The sequence below is a fragment of the Mus caroli genome, unplaced genomic scaffold (assembly GCF_978045245.1).
Source record: "Mus caroli unplaced genomic scaffold, Mus_caroli_1 scaffold_4, whole genome shotgun sequence".
Classification (NCBI taxonomy): Eukaryota; Metazoa; Chordata; class Mammalia; order Rodentia; family Muridae; genus Mus; species Mus caroli.
The window spans coordinates 33,633,421-33,652,087 of record NW_028227259.1 but is presented as its reverse complement, the minus strand read 5'-3'; the positions used below and the strand labels follow the sequence as shown (position 1 = coordinate 33,652,087).

The window sequence follows — 18,667 nt, the reverse complement described above, 5'->3', positions numbered from 1 at the left end:
AGAGCCCAGTGGTAAAGCACGGTCAGCGTGGAGATGGCCGCACAGCGCCAAGGCTCCCTCCAGCCCCGGCCGTTGGGGGGGCGTGGCAACCAGTCTCGCGGGAACGGCGGTTGGGCGGGCCGTTGTCCCCGAGGGCGGGGCGAGTTGCTAAGGAAATGACCGCCCGCAGCGACTCACCGCGCCAGTAGGGCGGGGCCTGGAGCAGCGCGGTTTCCGCTTCCGCCCTCTCCCCGCTCCTGTCCCGTTACCGCCTCCTAGCCGGCCTCGCGCCTTTCGCCGGCACCTTGCGTCGACTGCGCAGCCGGGCCCGCTCCTTGCCACGCGCGCCCCCAGGGGCCCCGGCTCCGGCGCCGGCAAGGGTCGCGTCCCGCTTACCTGTCTCTCAGGTAGCCAGCCATCCGTCGCCATGGGTGCCTACCTCTCTCAGCCCAACACGGTGAAGTGCTCCGGGGACGGGGTTGGCGCCCCGCGGCTCCCGCTGCCCTACGGCTTCTCCGCCATGCAAGGCTGGCGCGTCTCCATGGAGGTGAGACAGGGCCCCAGCGGCTGGCCACTGCATGGCAGGAACCTGACAGAGAAAGGGAGCGAGGGGGATGGGGTTCTCCTCAAGCAAGGGTCCCTGACGAGAGCCTGCAGCCACGGTGCGGGAGGCGGCGGCAAGCGCGGGATCCGGGCGAAGATGGAGCGGCTAGAGCTTGGGGACCGCGGCCTGATGGCTAGTGGCTGCGGGAGCCCTGCCATGTGAGAAGAGGCACCTTCCGCCTACTGGCCGCCGTCTCTCCGTACCTTCGCGCCATCCTCTGGTGCCAACCCAGCCCTCCAGCTTTTCCAGCGGCATGGGGTGTAGTTGTCAGAGGGAAGACTCTTATTTGTTCGCTTATTGGTCGAATAGATGTGAATGACTGGTTCGTTTTTATTCTTGAAATATGTAATGTGGCAGGCCTCTTGGGGCTACAAACTTGATGGCGAAAAGGAGCCCGGGTAATAATGTGCTTTCCATTCTTAACCCTCAGTTGCTTTTAGCCTTAGACACCTCATGTTAATTTCAGAAACCCCGCTTGACCTTCGAGAATTGTCACTCGTTCGTATTCTTTTCGAAATCTTTTATGGCCTTTAGGAAAGGAATTGTGTCTGTCACTAGGCTTGCTTTTATTTTTTATTTTAAATATGCTTGTAATTTTTTCTTACTCGATTTCTTCAAAACTTACTAAGTTGTCATTTTCCTCTGCATATAATTTAGTTTACTCGATTTTCAGTCTTGTCATCAATCTTTTTTTGTCACCATCTACGAATAACTTTTTTTTTTTAAAAAGAAAAGTCCACTTTGGATGAAAGGGAAAGCAATCAATTGGATTGACAGTGTTGAGCAAATGGATGTGAAACTACAATGAACAGGGAATAGGTGTCTTTGAGAAATTTTGTGTGAAGTCTAGGTAGAGGGACCAGTGAAAAGTTCTAATTATGTCTGGAATCGAGGGTTTATCCAGTTAGTAGGTGGGCTACAGGTAACAGCCAAATAGTTTCCTTTGGTTTTTTTTTTTTTTTTTTTTTCCTCAAATTCTCTCGCTCCTCCCTGTGGTTAGCTCTGGAATGACAGTGTGAACCTAAATGGTTTGTTCTCAGACTCAAAAGCTATTCTCACCAGCTTTTGATTATGGCTCTAGCATTGCCTAGATCCAGCATCTAGATAAATAATTTCAGCAAGGAGAGGGCCCTATTCATTTGGCTCAGTGCCCACATTTGATAGCTTGGAAATTGAGGCCTAGAAAGATTAGGGTACTTATACCTTGATACAAAGAATTGTATTAAGGTGTTCAAGACAATAGGTGCTGTTCTTACATAGGTGTCAAGATGAAGCACGGCTTTCATATTTCTCAGTGGCATGCGGTAGTACTGACTGGGTAAAGTTAGAGATACCTGAGTATAGCTTCAGAAGGAAAGCCTTGGGGATTGGCTCAGCGGCTAAGAGCACTTGCTGTTCTTACAGGGGACCAGAGTGTGATTCTCAGTGCCCATGTCAAGGAGGTTACAACAACCTGTGGTTCAAAAAAAAAAAGCCAGGCGTGGTGGTGCACTTGGGAGGCAGAGGCAGTCGGATTTCTGAGTTCGAGGCCAGCCAATTCTACAGAGTGAGTTCCAGGACAGCCAAGGCTACAGAGAAACCCTGTCTTGAAAAACCAGAAAAAAAAAAAAAAAAAAAGCCAACCTGTGGTCCCAGCTCCACTGAATCCGGTGCCCTCTTCTGGCCTCTGCTGATAACTAGTTCTCTCAAGTGCAGTGGGGGTTGGGGTGGGTGGTGGTGGAAGGAAAGCCATAATGTTAGTCTGGCTGGTGTTTGGGTTAGGCTGTGGGGTTCTTATTTTCTCGTCTCATAGACTTTTCAAGTTTCTTGTTTCTTAATTTCCATTTATGTGGAATGAAATGGTTTTTCCACTTTGGGGGGAACTCTTTCTAGTTTTTTTATGAATTGAGTTGAGTGTTTTCAGGTCTAAGAATTCTGTGATTTTACTTCTCTGCTAAGCATTTCCCTCTGTGTTTTGGTTCCTCCATTGGTGATTAAAAATCTACTTCATTTTGAGTTTAGGGCTGTTTGGTATGAAGAATTTTGCTCAACTGTTCTTGAGACCATAATCTTCACTCTAAAAGGCAATGTTTGAGCATTAAAGCCGTCCTGCTGTGCTATTCCTGGATTTACTTTTGTTTGAGTAAATATGCCTGATCTTGAAGTGCTATTTAAGATCCCTTTCTGCTGCATAGATACTTTCTTCCTAGGTTTGTGTCCTCCCTCAAAGTATTACATGGTATCTTTGCTATTGTAAGAAAGTTACTAAAGTTTTTAGTCTCTTAGAAGAATTTTTCAGAAAATAAGATCTTGATCTAAGAGTGTATATAGTTCAATAGGCCAAAAAGGTGGGGAAAGAGTTATGCTATGTCTTGGTTCCTCTTTTCCTAAGGAATAGACTTAATTCCACCAATTAATGAGGCCCATTTACATTGTTGGCTTGATTCTAAAGACTGGGTTCAGATAAGGTTGTCTTGGTTTACCTTACAGAAATTAGTAAAAGTCTGACACAGCTTTAAACCTGTTTTACTCTCTCTCTTGAACCAAGAGTGGATGGTAGTCACCAAAAGCTGGCATTTCATACCTTCTGTCTCATTCTCTCCAACCCTCTTGCTGTAGAACTAGGATTTGGGGGAGGGTGTCAGAATGCTGTGGTGATACCCCCCTTCTTTGTGATTTGGAGGGATCCTCCAGCTTGTTGAGCTATCCTGTGGAGTTAAAAGGAGAAGGAGGTGCTGAGAAACAAACAAATTGTGAGGTTTTGGTGACTGGTGAGAAGTCCAGTTTAAACGCAATGTACTGTTAAAAGGAAAAGGAATGTTGAGGCTCCTCCGAAAGAAAACAGTTTTGTGGAGAGTTGGGATGTTACAAAAATTCAATAAATACTCCTCTTTAATTTTTTTTAACTTTTTAAAGAAATACTATTTACTTAATGTATATGAATACACTGTAGCAGTCTTCAGACACCAGAAGAGGGCATCAGTCCCATTACAGATGGTTGTGAGCCACCATGTGGTTGCTGGGAATTGAATTCAGGACCTCTAGAAGAGCAGTCAACCACTGAGCTACCTCTCCATAATTTTTTTTTTTTTTTTTTGGTTTTTTTGAGACAGGGTTTCTCTCTATAGTCCTGGCTGTCCTGGAACTCACTTTGTAGACCAGGCTGGCCTCGAACTCAGAAATCCTCCTGCCTCTGCCTCCTGAGTGCTGGGATTAAAGGCGTGCGATTTTTTTTTTTTTTTTTTTTTTTTTTTTTTTTTTTAATGAGTGCTCTTTCTGCATGTATACCTGGATGCCAGAAGAGGGCATCAGATCCCTTTATAGATAGTTGTGAGCCTCCATGTAGTTGCTGGGAATTGAACTCAGGACCTCTGGAAGCACAGCCAGTGCTCTTAACTGCTGAGCCATCTCTCCACTACTTTCCTCCTTTTAAAAACTCTGTATCTTTTTTTTTTTTAAAGCATTGTTTGTGTGTGGATATGCGTGTGTTATAGCACACATGAGGAGTTCAAAGGACAGCTTGTGGAAATTTCATTTCTGTTCCTACCATGGAGGTCCTAGGATTGAGCTCAGGTTGCCCAGACTTGGTGGCAAGTGCCTTTACTTATTTTCTGTTATTTCTGCAGCCTTTTTGAGAAGCTGAGGGTAGGAAACAGGGATTTATTATGCAGCCCTGTCTGTTCTGGAGCTCGCAGATATCCTCCTATCTCTGCCTCCTGAGTGCTAGGATTACAGGTTTGGATCACCACGCCCTATTTGGTATTGATATGTTTTGAATCTAACTTTGAGTGGTCATCATAAAAGATTATTGAAGGACTGAATAGATAATGTCTCAGCAGATAAGAGCAACTTGATGCTCTTCCAAAGGACCCCAGTATGGAGGCTAACAACTGCCTTCTGTAAATCCAGTTTCAGGGGATCTTACACCTCCAGGCCTCTTTCAGGCCTGCTTGGATACCAGCTACACATGTGATGCACAGATAATTCAGGCAAAATGCCCATACACATAAAATAAAAACACATCTTAAATTTTTTTACAAGAACATCTTGACTTGAATATCATGTTGAATAGAAAACTCTCAAGATGATTTATTTGTTTTGATTGAAATGGTTTTATATAACTTCAAACTTACTGAAGATGACCTTGAACTCCTCACAGGACTGTCTGGTGCCTATAGAAGCCAGAAGAGAGTGTTGGATCCTCTGGAACTGGAGTTACAGATAGTTGAGTCACTGGGAGGTCATGTTGGTGCTGGGAACCAAATCCAGGTTTTGGTTCGGCAAGAATAACCAATGCTTTTAACCAGTGAGCTATTTCTTCCAGCTTCCTATATATGATATTTTTAAACTGGCATTGATGTATTCTGACTCATTCCATGGCTTTTTAATACTGAATAATGTTTCTCTTAATTTTGTTTCTTCATTGCTAATAGATGTTAAGATCTGCACATTTGCCTACATATGTATACAACTTTTTGTGTGGAAATATATCTTGGGTATATACCTAAGAATGGAATTGCTAGGAGTGATATTAGGAAATGTATATTTGCCTATTTCCCATATTGTCTGTCATATTAAAATCCTTGAATTCATCAAAGTGGTGTCTTTTTATGTGCTAATGGACTGGGTGACAGCTGGTAGCTCCTGCATCTCTCTAGGGCATTAGATGGTTAGGGCTTTTCAGCACACATCCTTAACCTCCAGGGACAGTAGAGGGGCTGATCTGTTAATGGCCAATACTTTGATTAATCAGTGCCTATATAATACCAAAGGAGTTCTTGGGGGCTTACAATAGAATGTATGGAGATTCTTGAAAAATGTGATCATCACCAGAGGGCATGAAAGCTGTAGATTGAGAAAGTTCAGTGATGCCCAGCCCTGGATTCACTATAAATATTTTCCTGAATTTAGTGATTTGTACTAGCAAACTAATTGAACATAGAGAAGGAGTTTCAGGAACTTTCTGTTCACTGCCCGGTGTGTAAGGAAAAACCTGTGGCCACTGCAAGTTTTTGGTATTGTGAGAATACTGCCACTGAGCTTTGTCTCTGTCCCTTACAGATAAGCTCTTATCAGCATGAGGAGGTTCTTTTTCCCCTAATTTGGTTATGTCTGTCCTAGACTTTGTTAAGTACTGTCATTTTTTTTTTAACATAAGGATTCTATTTTGTGTTTTTTGATGTGTGTGTGCAGTTGCCCACAGAATTGAGTCCAGGAGGGTTTGTAGATATTTGTAAGCTGCCTAATGTGTGTGGGTGCGAGGACTTGAACTTGGGTCCTGGTAGAGCAGTAAGTGATCTTAATGGCTGAGTTATCTCTCCACCCCTGTCAAATGCTTTTATTTATGTTTTTAAATCTATTAAGCTAACCATGTGGCTTTGGCATACACCATTAATTTTGAATGCTAAGTCTAGCTATATTCAGCATATTATTTTTTATTTTTGGGGGGGGTCATTAAGTATAAGTAGCCCTTTTGGAGTGTTGCTGGATTTTGTTGGCTACTATTTTGTTGAGTTTTGTTGTTGTTGTTTTGTTTTTTGTTTGTTTTTGTTTTTGGAGACAGGATTTTTCTACAGAGCCCTGGCAGTCTTGGAACTCAATTTGTAGATCAGGCCAGCTTTGAACTCACAGAGATTCACCTACCTCTGCCTTCTGAGTGCCAAGATTAACAACATGTACCACCACCAAATGACTAGCTTGTTTGGTTTTAGTATGAGGATAATAGGTCCTCATAGAGTGAGTTAGAAATATCGCCTCTTTATCTGTTTGTGAAGAATTAGTACAAGTGTCTCTTGGAATCCACAAAGATTCAGGTCACCCTGTTGATAAGATTATCAAGTCCCTTATATGAAATTAGGAAGATATGATTTTTTTTTTTCCCGAGACAGGGTTTCTCTGTATAGCCCTGGCTGTCCTGGACCTCACTTTGTAGAGCAGGCTGGCCTCGAACTCAGAAATCCGCCTGCCTCTGCCTCCAGAGTGCTGGGATTAAAGGCATGCACCACCATGCCCGGATGTGGAAGATATGATGTTGCATGGTTTTATTACCAGCATTGTGGAAGCAGAGGCAGTCATATCTCAGGCCAGCCTTTTGTTGTTGTTTTGTTTTTTCGAGACCGGGAGGGATTATCTGTATAACCTTGGCTGTCCTGGAACTCACTTTGTAGACAGGTTGGCCTTGAACTCAGAAATCCACCTGCCTCTGTCTCCCGAGTGCTGGGATTATAGGCGTGCACCACCACTGCCCAGCCTGCCAGCCTTATTTTATAGTGCGTTCCAGGCTAGCAAAGGCTATATTATTCTCAAAAACTAAATTATTGTTAATAATAATAGTGTTATATTTATATATAATTCATTTAAACCTTCCCATAGTATTTAAATCATCTCTAGATTACTTATGTTAACTAATAGGATCAATTTTATTAATGTTTCTGTTGGTAGAATTCACCAATGAAACCTTCTTAACTTAGACTTAGTGTGGTAAGTTGTGAGGTTTTGTTGTTGTTTTAATTGTTTTCAGGTCTTTTTGAGACAGTCCTCACTGGTTGGCCCAAGTTGACCTCTAACAGCAGTATTCATGCTTTGCATGCCTCCCAAATCCTGGGATTGTAATGATATATGCTTCTACTCCTGGCTAAGGTTTTAATTGTTACACATAAAATTTACATGCTAACCACTCAGATACAACAGTTTAAAGCTGAATGTGATAGTATGTCTGTAATGCCAGTGTTTGGGAGGTAGGGACAGGAAGGAGTTCAAGGCTCCCCCATGCTACACAAAACCCTATTTTAAAATGAAAATGCAGTTTTGTAGTATTCAGTATATTCATGCCGTGTAACTAATTTTCAGCACTCTTCATTTTGGAAAGCTAGAACTCTACTCCCAGGACATTTCTTCAGTCCCTGACGACCACTATTCTATGGTCTATATGACAACCACTATTCTGTGCTGCTGCTGCTGCTGCTGCTGCTTACTACTTTCTCCTCTTCCTTCTCCTTTCTTCTTCTTTTGATGGTAGAGAAATTAAGGCAGGATCTCACTATTGTAGCTCTAAATGGCCTAGAATAATCTACTTGTATTGACCTCTCTTTGTGTCTCTGCCTTCCAACTGCTGAGGTTACAGGTATGTACCAACCATGCCTGACTTAATTTTTATTCTTCAAGAAATATACGCATATAATGTATATGTTGTGTGTGTCGTACCTACTTACTTAAGTGGTTGTGTCCATGGGTGCATGTGCAACCAGAAATTGGCGTCAGGTGGTTTCCTGTATCTTCTTGAATCTCTGTCATCATATTTTTTGAGATGTCACTGATGAACTCCAGAGGTCTACCTATCTCTGCCTCCCATTCCCACACCCAGGGATATAGGATCACAGATGCATGCTGCTGCCCAGCTACTTTGTTTTGTTTTCTGAGACAGGGTCATGTAGCCCAGCACTATTTGACTTTTATCTGGGTGCTGGGAATCAGAACTTAATTGCATGGTAGGCATTTTACCAACTGAGCCATCTCTCAGCCTGAATGTACCTAATTTTTAAAATTATATGATATTACATTATCTTGTAAGGCTATTTGGTTTGTTTATTATTAGTACATTTATTTCTTATGTGTGTGTTGGGTGGGAGAGCCATTCACATACCGTAGTGCACATATAAAGGTCAGAGGATAACTTGTGAGTGTCAGTTCTCTCCTTTCCCCCTGTGTGGAACCCATGGACTGAACATCAGGTTTGATAGCAGGCATCTTTACCTGCTAAGCCCTATCACTGGTCCTTTTGTTTGGTAATTTGAGACAGGGTCTGGTGTTGTCCAGGCTGGTCTCAAACTCATTGTATAGTTGAGGATATTATATTTTTTTATTTTTGGTTTGGTTTGGTTTTTGGTTTTTTTCAGACAGGATTTCTCTGTGTGGCTCTGGCCATCTCAGAACTCACTCTGTAGACAAGGGTGGCCTCAAATTCACAGATCTGCCTGGCTCTGCCTCCCAAGTGCTAGGATTAAAGGCATGCGCTACCAATGCCCAACTAATCTTTTAATTGTTGATTCTCCAGATTTACTTCCCACATTCTGGAATTATATAGCATATACCACCCCAGGTGGCTTTTTAAAATTAGAAAGATAATTAATTCCCTTCCTAACTGCCATTGAATCTTTTATCTTGACTTAACAAGGATTTAGGTAAATGTATATATCATAAATGTAAATGGTTGATTTGAAAACAGAACAGCTGTCAGGAGACTAGCATCAGAAGAGAATTAATTAACTCTTTATTAATGTGGATGAACCTGTTGTTTAGAATGTCAAAAGGGCTGTTGGACTTAGTAAGACCAAGGCCTAAAAGCCTTACTCAGGTGACTCATGTTGTGTGTATTCTGAGTCATCTCTTCTAAACATCACAATAATTATATTTCTGGGTGTCATGCAGTAAGTGAAGAAGATATCTTTAAGGTAGTTATCCTGAGACATTTGGGAATACTTCGTCTTTGTTAATCTGTTTTGCATTGCTGTGACAAAATACCTGAAGGCGTGTACTTTATAAACAAAAGTTTCAACTCACAAATTTGGAAGTTCAAGCATGATTTGCTCCACTCTGTTGAGAACCATGTAGCAAATGTTAGGAGTACATGTAGAAGAAATCGTTGTTAAGACATAGGAAGCAAGGGACTAGAGATGACTCAGGCTCTCTGTCTCTTTCTCTTCATGATAAGCGGTCTCGTGGAAGTAATACACCCTACCAGACTTGACCCATTCTGGAAAGGCACCTTTACTCTGTTTATGAGGTTGGAACCTCTCCCTAAATCCCTTCTACTAGGTCTTACTTTAAAGTCGTGTTACTACTATACTGGGTGCCTGGCCTCTCTAGAGCATATACATACACCTGTGGGCGGCAAACCATAGCACCATCCTAAGCAGACATGGAGGACCTGCTATACTGTGGTAGCATTAGACCCCAGAGCAGTAAGGGAACTCAAGACAGTCTTCTTTGCTTTTGCATGCTGGTTTAAAATCTGGCTTTGGTCATAGGACTTCTCTTTCTCACGGAACATTGTATGACAATGTGAGATAGTATCTGTTCAGTGTCCAATCATTGGTAAAGGCAAGAAAGACTGCAGGATTAGAGCATTGGTGTAGTTGGGAAAGGCCTCTTAGAGTCACTGAGATGTAGAGTATAACAGACAAGAGCAGTGAGAATAGGGAGTAGTATTATGAAGAAGGAGAAAAGATTAAGTATGTACATTCTTTGCTAGGTAGCGGAAGCAGCATGTGTGTTAAAAGTGGAGTAGTTGGAAAACAGCTTTAGAATTAGGAGATTGGGTTATACTCCGGTGTAAGGGTGAGTGAGTGCCTTAAAACAAAGTAAGGCAGGAACAAATGTGATTAAAGCTACCAGGGATAATTGAGCAGCCCTCTAATAGATGAATGGCAGCTAGGAAGGTGAGGAGGGACCGCTATTAGTGTTGGCAGGGACAATTACAATTCCACAGGAAGAAGTAAGAAGATTTAAGAGGTTAAGAACAGCCAGGCGTGGTGGCGCTCGCCTTTAATCCCAGCACTCGGGAGGCAGAGGCAGGCGGATTTCTGAGTTCAAGGCCAGCCTGGTCTACAGAGTGAGTTCCAGGACAGCCAGGGCTAGACAGAGAAACCCTGTCTCGAAAAAAAAAAAAAAGAAAGAAAAGAAAAGAAAAGTATTTGGGAAAGGCTAAGTATAGTGACTTATCCTGTGATCCCAACACTTACAGGGATGAGAGGGGAGAGTCATTGAGTTTGAGGATAGCCACATATCGGGATCCTGTCTCAAAAACAAAACAAAGCAGGCTGGTCATGGTGATGCACACCTTTATTCCCAAAACTCACCTGCGGAGGCAAGTGGCTCTCTGAGTATGAGGACAGCCTAGTCTACAGAGTGGCATTTCAGGACAGCCAGGGCTACACAGAGAAACCTTGGCTAGAAAAGCTCAAACAAACAAACAGAGAGTAGGAAGGTCTAGGAAGATAAACACTGGCTTAGATGGAAAGGAGGCTAGCTAGCATGGCTTGTTGGAAGAGGCCTTTGGCCTGTGGTAATTAACTAGGTTCTGGAGAGGAGACAAAAAGATATTATGTTTGTTTCCGGGAAGGGGGTAAAAATCCTTTTTTATTTTTCAGCTGACTGCAAGAGGGTTTATTGTGCACGAGCTACACTTGGCCACAAGAGAACAGAGCTAGTCCAGAGTGCCAGGGGTCCAGGGCAGAGGGCCAGCGGGACTGTTTTGGTTGTAAGAAAGGCGGTCATTTCTCCAGGCAATCGTGGCGAGGTGACGTTCCAGGTCTACTGAGACTCATTGCCGATGGCAGCACACAGTCCGATAGCTTGTCCCGGCCCTCAGCATCCCTCACTTCTGCTCCTGCAGGCGTCGTAGGTGCACAGGCTGGCTTACTTGGACCTCTGCCTCTTCTTTCTTCTCTTGCGCTTCAGCCTGTGCATTCTCTTCTGCCACTTCACTCTCATGGCGCAGGAATCTCAAGGAAGATGGCACTAAGACCAAGAGCAAAATCCTTTTTTGATGTCTTTCTTCCCTGCCTTATGATTTATTTTCTTACCCAAGAACTGTTCCATAGACTTAGTTCAGCTCCAATAGAATAATTACTACATTCAGATATTCTCAATATTGATATAAAGTTTTAAATGCTGATACCTGAAAGAGAAAGGAAAATTATTATTGAAATTAACCCCTGCAAGGTAAGTAACCAAAGTACAGCATTGATTAGCATTTAGCCCTCTGTCTGAAGAGTATCTGAAGGGAGTTTGGATTGTCTCCAGGGTATGGTAGAATAAGCTGCAGCACAGACTTAACGGGTTTGCTTGAACTTTGTCCTACTTTGCAACATTATTTTGAGGCATTAGAAATTTGTTAGAAGAATACAGTCAAACATTTTGTTTTATATATTTTTTCTTTCTTTTGTTTTTCTGCAGTCAAACTTTTTAATGAAAAAAATGTTAGCGTGGCCAGGGCCTTTTCCAACTAACTTCCTTTCAGATGTGCTGTGCCATTGGAATTGAATTTGTTGTAAAGAGAATTCCCTTGTAAATCTAATTTCTCTAAGCTGAGGATAGCTTCTTGAGTTAAGTATGTTTGGTGCAGTATTGTGTGGTACTATTAAAGTCTTCTGTAGGAGTCTCTTTATTTTTCAGGTTTGTGAGGTCCTAAGGAGGTTCTCTTGCTATACTCTTTAGTATTTTCTTTCTTGAAAATGTTTATTCAATATTTATTCAGAGATGGGTCTAGAAATAGCTTTATCTTTTGTGTGTGTGTGTGTTTTGGTTTTCTTGGGACAGGGTTTCTCTGTGTAGTCCTGGCTGTCCTGGAACTCACTCTGTAGACCAGTAGACCAGGCAAGCCTCAGAAATTCGCCTGCCTCTGCCTCCTAAGTGCTGGGATTAAAGGCATGCGCCACCACACCCAGCCAATAGCTTTATCTTTTATCACATATATTTACTTATTTAGTTTGGAGGAAGGGTCTTCATGTGCCATAATAACGTATGGTCAGAGGGCAACATGTAGGAATTTGTTCTTTCCTTCTACTGGGGATCAAACTTAAGCAGATAGGGTTGTCAGCAAGCACCTTAACTCTGAGCCATCATTTGGGCTCAGAAGTAAATTTAAAGAGATTGAATTCTAGGCTGGGTGGTGGTGCACGCCTTTAATCCCAGCACTCAGAAGGCAAAGGCAGGCAGATCTCTGTACATTCAAGGGCAACCTGGTCTACAAAGTAAATTCCAGGATAGCCAGGGCTACACAGAGAAACCCTCTTTCAAAACAACAACAACAACAACAAACAGAACAAAAGAGTCTGCATTCTGAGTCTTTCTGTAGCTCCAAAGGGTCAGGTCTAGGTTTACTTAGCAGCTATCGTCCATGTCTGGCCCGTCAGAGAAGGGTTATGCTACAAAGATATGAAAGTACCTTGTGTCCTGAAATACAGGAGAAATAGTGTTTTAACTTGATGAGGCATTCTGAATTCTGTTCTTTCTTCTAGGATGCTCACAACTGTATTCCTGAGCTGGACAATGAGACAGCCATGTTTTCTGTCTACGATGGACATGGAGGTAACTTTAAGAGATCATACTGGTAACAGTGTAAGACCCCTATCTCAGACAATACTGATGGGCAAGAAAGGGATTCTTTGTTCTTCCACTTTCCATGATTGAACTAAGTATAATGGATAAGAAAATGTCAAGGACTTTATTAATGTACTCAGAGTGCTAGGGAAATGTTTTCAGGGTGTCACACTCTGCTGTTGTTCTGTAGCTAGGTCTCAGGTGTGCTAAGGTGTTCATCACCTGTGTCCTTGTGTGAGGACACACTATTTTGTTAATAAAACCTTTCTTTTAGGGGAAGAGGTTGCCTTGTACTGTGCCAAATATCTTCCTGATATTATCAAAGATCAGAAGGCCTACAAGGAAGGCAAGCTTCAGAAGGTCTGTCTTTTTACACTGTTAATTCTCCACTTGGAGGGTTCTCCCTGGTTTTCCAATCTTTGGCTTCTCTTTGCAGTCTAGCTATTGCTTATCTATTGTATTTCCTCTTAAAGAGTTCTATGCCTCAAACCCCAAAGAGGCTTGGGTATTTTTAGACTTACCTTGTTCTCTTACTTTATCTATCTGTGTGTCTTGTTATGATTGACCCCCATGAATGTGCATCCCCATTGTGTGCCTACAGCTGGGTGTATTGGGTAGCTGGTTTGTATCCACTGTAGTTGTCTTATACTACTTTGCTTACATTCAGGCTTTACAAGATGCCTTCTTGGCTATTGATGCCAAGCTGACCACAGAGGAAGTCATTAAGGAACTGGCCCAGATTGCAGGGAGACCCACTGAAGATGAGGATGATAAAGACAAAGTAGCAGATGAGGATGATGGTGAGTGTGTTAGAAAGAAATGAACAGTTGGTTATCAGTTCCAAGAAATGATGGATGGCTTCATGAAAGGACACCACAAGAATCAACTAAACTGGCTTATGGGAGCCCACAGAGACTGAACCAAAAATCAGGGAGTCTGCATAGGACTGACCTAGGCCCCCTGCATATATGTTATGGTTGAGTTCCTTAGTCTTGTGGGATTTCTAAAAGTGGGAGCAGGGGCTATCTCTTGACTCTTGCTGACTTTTGGGACCCCTTTCTTCATACCGAGTTGCCTTGTCCAGCCTTAATAAGAGGGGAGGTGCCTAGTCTTATTGCAACTAGATATGCCATGTTTGTTTGGTTGATAGCCTTAGAATGCCCACCCTTTTCTGAAGAGAATTAGAAGGAGTGGATATAGGTAGAGGTACTGGGGGGAGAGGAGGGAGGGCAAACTTCAGTCTGGATGTAAAAAATAAAATAAGAAAACAACCTTATATGGGCTATAAGGGGAGCAGAGGCAGGCAGATCTCTGAGTGCAACACCAGCCTGGTCTACAGAGTAAGTTCTAGGACAGCCAGGGCTACACAGACAAACCCTGTCTTGAAAAACTTTTTAGTTTTCAACTTTTAGTTTAAAACAAACAAAAACAAAACAAAAAACCTTACACCTACACTATGTATGTGTGTGTGTGTGTGTGTGTGTGTGTATGTAATGTTATGATAAAGAGAAGTAACCTTTGTTCAGTGCATAGCTCTAAGCATTTTTGCGTGTGTTAGATTTTGTTACTCTGACGAAGTTTTCCTGGTTCCCGTTTTATGTATGTGCTGAGTTTTTCTTCAGGACTGAGGCAGTCATTATGCTTGATAGCCATAGATTACAACTTAGCCCTTCTCCTAAGCTATTATATGGGCTTTCTGGGCCTCAGTCAGAGTAAAAGTTTCAACTTAATAATATAAAGGAGAGGTACAATGGGGAAGTATGACTGTTGTTCTTCTGACTAAGAAAGGAATAAAAGATCAGGAACAGTCTATCAAGGAAGAAGCAAGGGACAGTTTTTCCCAGACACGAATAGTGAGGAGCCTCAGAGGTAGAAGGTAATGAGGAAGCCTCGGGTTACAAGAGTCATCAAAGGGGCTGATCTGTGAGGAGTCTGGGATGGGGCTCTGATGTAGTCTTTCTCTGCAGTGGACAATGAGGAGGCTGCATTGTTGCATGAAGAGGCTACCATGACTATTGAAGAGCTGCTGACACGATATGGGCAGAACTGTCAGAAGGTCCCTCCCCACACCAAATCTGGAATTGGGACAGGCGATGAACCAGGGCCCCAGGGCCTCAATGGGGAGGCTGGACCTGAGGACCCATCTAGGGAAACTCCTTCCCAGGAAAATGGCCCCACAGCCAAAGGCCACACAGGCCTTTCCTCCAACTCAGAACATGGGACTGAGGCAGGCCAAATTGGTGAGCCTGGTACTGCTACTGGTGAGGCTGGACCTTCCTGCTCTTCAGCCTCTGACAAGCTGCCTCGAGTTGCTAAGTCCAAGTTCTTTGAGGACAGTGAAGATGAATCAGATGAGGTGGAGGAAGAGGAGGATGACAGTGAGGTAAGGGTTATGAGCTCAGACCGGATTAAGGGTGCTGTGAGGGCCTCTTTGGTACTTTAAAGTTTTTGTTATATTTTGTGAGAGTATGTGTGTGTGTGTTCGTGTATAGTGTCATGGCTTGTTTGTTGAGGTCAGAGGATATATAAAGTGCATGAGCCAGTTCCCTACTTCTTTCATGTGAGGCCTGGGTTATTGGGCTTAACAGCTAGCACCTAATTGACCATCTCACCTCCTCTTTCTTATACCTTAAATCATTTTCCAAAACTCAGGTATTCGAGGTTATAGCCTTTGAGTACGTTGTCTCTGCCATTACAAGTTCCTTTAACCCTTACCTTTTCTTTTGTTGATTTTTTATATTCAAGAAAAATGGCTTTTCTTTAATATTTAAAAATAAACATGTATTTTATTTTGTGTTGTGTGTGTGTATACCTGAATGCCAGGGCATGCTTGTGGAGGCTCAAGGACAACTTGAGAGGAATAGCTTTCTCTTTCTCCCACGTGAGTCCCGAGGATTGAACCTCAGGGATGGGTCACCAGACTCAACCCTTTGAGCCCTCTCTCTAGCACAACAGAGTGATTTAGTTCTGGCCTTTCAGGATCTGACTCCTAGAGAAGAACAGGAAGGTGGTTTTATTACTTTAGATATTTGGGTTTCTCCTTTTTCCAACAATTTATTCTCTGGAAGGTGTTTTGACTGGCTGGTTTGATCTTCCCCAGAGAAAATTGCCCAAACATCTTTGCTGATGATATCGGAGCCCAGTTCAGAATGCCAGTTTGTCATGCGTTTCCTAGCCTGTCCCTTGCCTCAGATTTTCATGATACTGAGATTGGTCATATCTTTGAGTATACGTTGGGGAAGGTGAGCACTGGGGAGTCTCAATACCCAGTCTCAGGAGCTTGGAATCTTCCTGGTAGGAATGTAGTGAGGACGAGGACGGCTACAGCAGTGAGGAGGCAGAGAACGAGGAAGACGAGGATGACACGGAGGAGGCTGAAGAGGATGATGATGAAGAGATGATGGTCCCTGGAATGGAAGGCAAAGAAGAGGTGTGTGGGGGAGGGAATGAGTGACTTTGGAAAGGACAAGGGACAAGTATAAGTCTCCTGAGTTTGATATTTGGAAGTATATCCCCCTGGTGTTTTAGTCTTTAATTCATCATCAGGAGAATTAATTCTGCAGTAGGAACTCTTAAGGGTAGGCTGAATAGATTTGCCTTGGAAAGGGCACGGGAGCATCGGGAGCATGCTGCTGTCTCTGGACAGCTCTTCCTATTGGTAAAGCTCTCATATAGATAGTTGGGTCAGAGGGCTGCACTCCTACCGAGGAGCTTCCACAAGGCTCCGCTTGTTCCTTTTAAGCCTGGTTCTGACAGTGGCACAACAGCGGTGGTGGCTCTGATCAGAGGGAAGCAGTTGATTGTGGCCAATGCAGGAGACTCTCGCTGTGTGGTGTCCGAAGCTGGCAAAGCTTTAGATATGTCCTATGACCACAAACCAGAGGATGAAGTGGAGCTGGCACGCATCAAGAATGCTGGTGGCAAGGTCACCATGGATGGACGAGTCAATGGAGGCCTCAACCTCTCCAGGGCCATTGGTAAGGACTAAGAAACTAGGCAATCTTGGGGTTTTGTCCTGTGTCCCAAACTACCAATAGCAAAGTTTAAGCCCTGTGCTCTTCAGAATAAGCTCATGCCTTCTTTGTTCTTAAATACCTCTGTAAAATGGTAAAGTTATACTTTTCCCTGTGTTCTGGATGTTAAAAAAGGCAGATGAGCTCCTTGTTCTGAGAGCAGATCTGAAACTAGAAAAGATGAAACTTAAAGATCTGACCTACCTCTAATACAAGTCTGGGAATTAGTCAAACTACTCACCGTCCTTACTTTTCAGGAGACCACTTCTACAAGAGAAACAAAAACTTGCCACCCCAGGAACAGATGATTTCTGCCCTTCCTGACATCAAAGTGCTGACTCTCACTGATGACCATGAATTCATGGTCATTGCTTGTGACGGCATCTGGTGAGCACTGGTGGAAGAAATGCCCTTAAACACCCTGGTGCAACCTTACTTCCGTAAGGCTTGGAGTTACAGTAGGGTAGCTTCAAGGCTGGCTTATTGGTGAGTTAAAACCACCGAGCCTGGGCTGGAGAGATGGCTCATCTCTTAAGAGCACTGACTGCTCTTCCAGAGGTCCTGAGTTCAATTTCCAGCACCCACATGGTGGCTCACAACCATCTGTAATGAGATCCGATGCACTCTTCTGGAGTGTCTGAAGACAGCTACAGTGTACTCATTTACTTAAAATAGATAATTATTTTTTAAAATGTTTTGAAAACACCCACCAAGCCCCAGGCCAAGCCGAGGAGCATTTACAGGGGTGTTGAAATTGGCCTGCATCAGTACTGATGCCTACCTGCCTCTCTTTGGTAGGATTAAAGATTGACTGTCATTTTTTGACCCAGGAATGTGATGAGCAGCCAGGAGGTTGTAGACTTTATTCAATCAAAGATCAGTCAACGTGATGAAAACGGGGAGCTTCGGTTATTGTCATCCATTGTGGAAGAGGTGAGTCTAAAGTTGGAGGAGGGTGCCTGGTTTACACAGACACATCTCTTGAGATGAGAGCAGAGGCTGGGAGTAGAATCACTGTACACACTAGATGACTTTGATTAAAAAGGTGGATCTTTCCTCATTTCCCTGGTATAGCCTTGGGCCTCAGAAATTCACAGGTTTCTTCTTTGTGATAACTTGCCCATTCCTTCTGTCCTGCCATCTTGTATTAGCAAGGACAAGCCTTGTGGTACTTTGGTTCAAACCCCATGGCTAAACTGCCTTAACCTTTTTGTAGCTGCTGGATCAGTGCCTGGCACCAGACACTTCTGGGGATGGTACAGGGTGTGACAACATGACGTGCATCATCATTTGCTTCAAGCCCCGAAACACAGTAGAGCTTCAGGCAGAGAGTGGCAAGAGGAAACTGGAGGAGGCGCTGTCCACGGAGGGGGCTGAAGACACTGGCAACAGTGACAAAAAGAAGGCCAAGAGGGACTAGTGGTCAACCGGACCCTGCCCACGTGGACTGTTTTCTGAGCCCTTGGACCCGAGACTGAGTTTTGTCCTTGTTCTTTAGCCTTAGCAGTGGGTAATGAGGTGTGCAGGGGGCTGGGTGGCTTTCCTCAGCCCATTACAAAGAGGGCCCCCCACCCCCCACGCGGCAGCCTGGGAGGCTCTGCTGTCCTCTTCAGCCTCCTTACTCTCCTTGGGCTCATCGACTATCGGTTCTGTGCCTGTGCTCTGTTGTGTTGGAGGGAAGGACTGGTAGTTCTGATTTTTACTCTTTATTTAAGGACATTCTTTTTTATTGGCGGCTCTGTGACCCCTAGCCACTTGCACCCGCTCTGTTGTACACTTTCAAGCAACACTTTTTCAGACTAAAGGCCAAACAAAAACTAATCGTGCTCATAGTGTCCTGCTTTACTCTCCTACCCTGACCCCATATGTGGTGGGCGGCTGTTGCTGCATGCTTGTGTGGGTCCCGAGCCTCTGGAGGGAGAGCAGTGAATGGAGCAGGAGCTGGAAGTCTTAACTCCTGAGCAAGCAGCCCGCTGGAGGCCATCCTGGC

The 18,667-nt window shown here is 43.7% G+C and overlaps 1 protein-coding gene across 1 annotated transcript; it reads left to right on the top strand.

Annotated features, from left to right (window-relative positions):
* Positions 1-215: 215 nt before the first annotated feature.
* On the top strand, positions 216-18,498 carry Ppm1g (protein phosphatase, Mg2+/Mn2+ dependent 1G). Its single transcript, XM_021163579.3, has 10 exons — positions 216-526; positions 12,583-12,652; positions 12,939-13,024; positions 13,332-13,464; positions 14,632-15,047; positions 15,963-16,094; positions 16,407-16,641; positions 16,935-17,064; positions 17,508-17,610; positions 17,894-18,498. The coding sequence occupies exons 1-10, from the start codon at positions 407-409 to the stop codon at positions 18,095-18,097; spliced, it is 1,629 nt and encodes a 542-aa protein (XP_021019238.1). The 5' UTR covers positions 216-406; the 3' UTR covers positions 18,098-18,498.
* Positions 18,499-18,667: the final 169 nt, after the last annotated feature.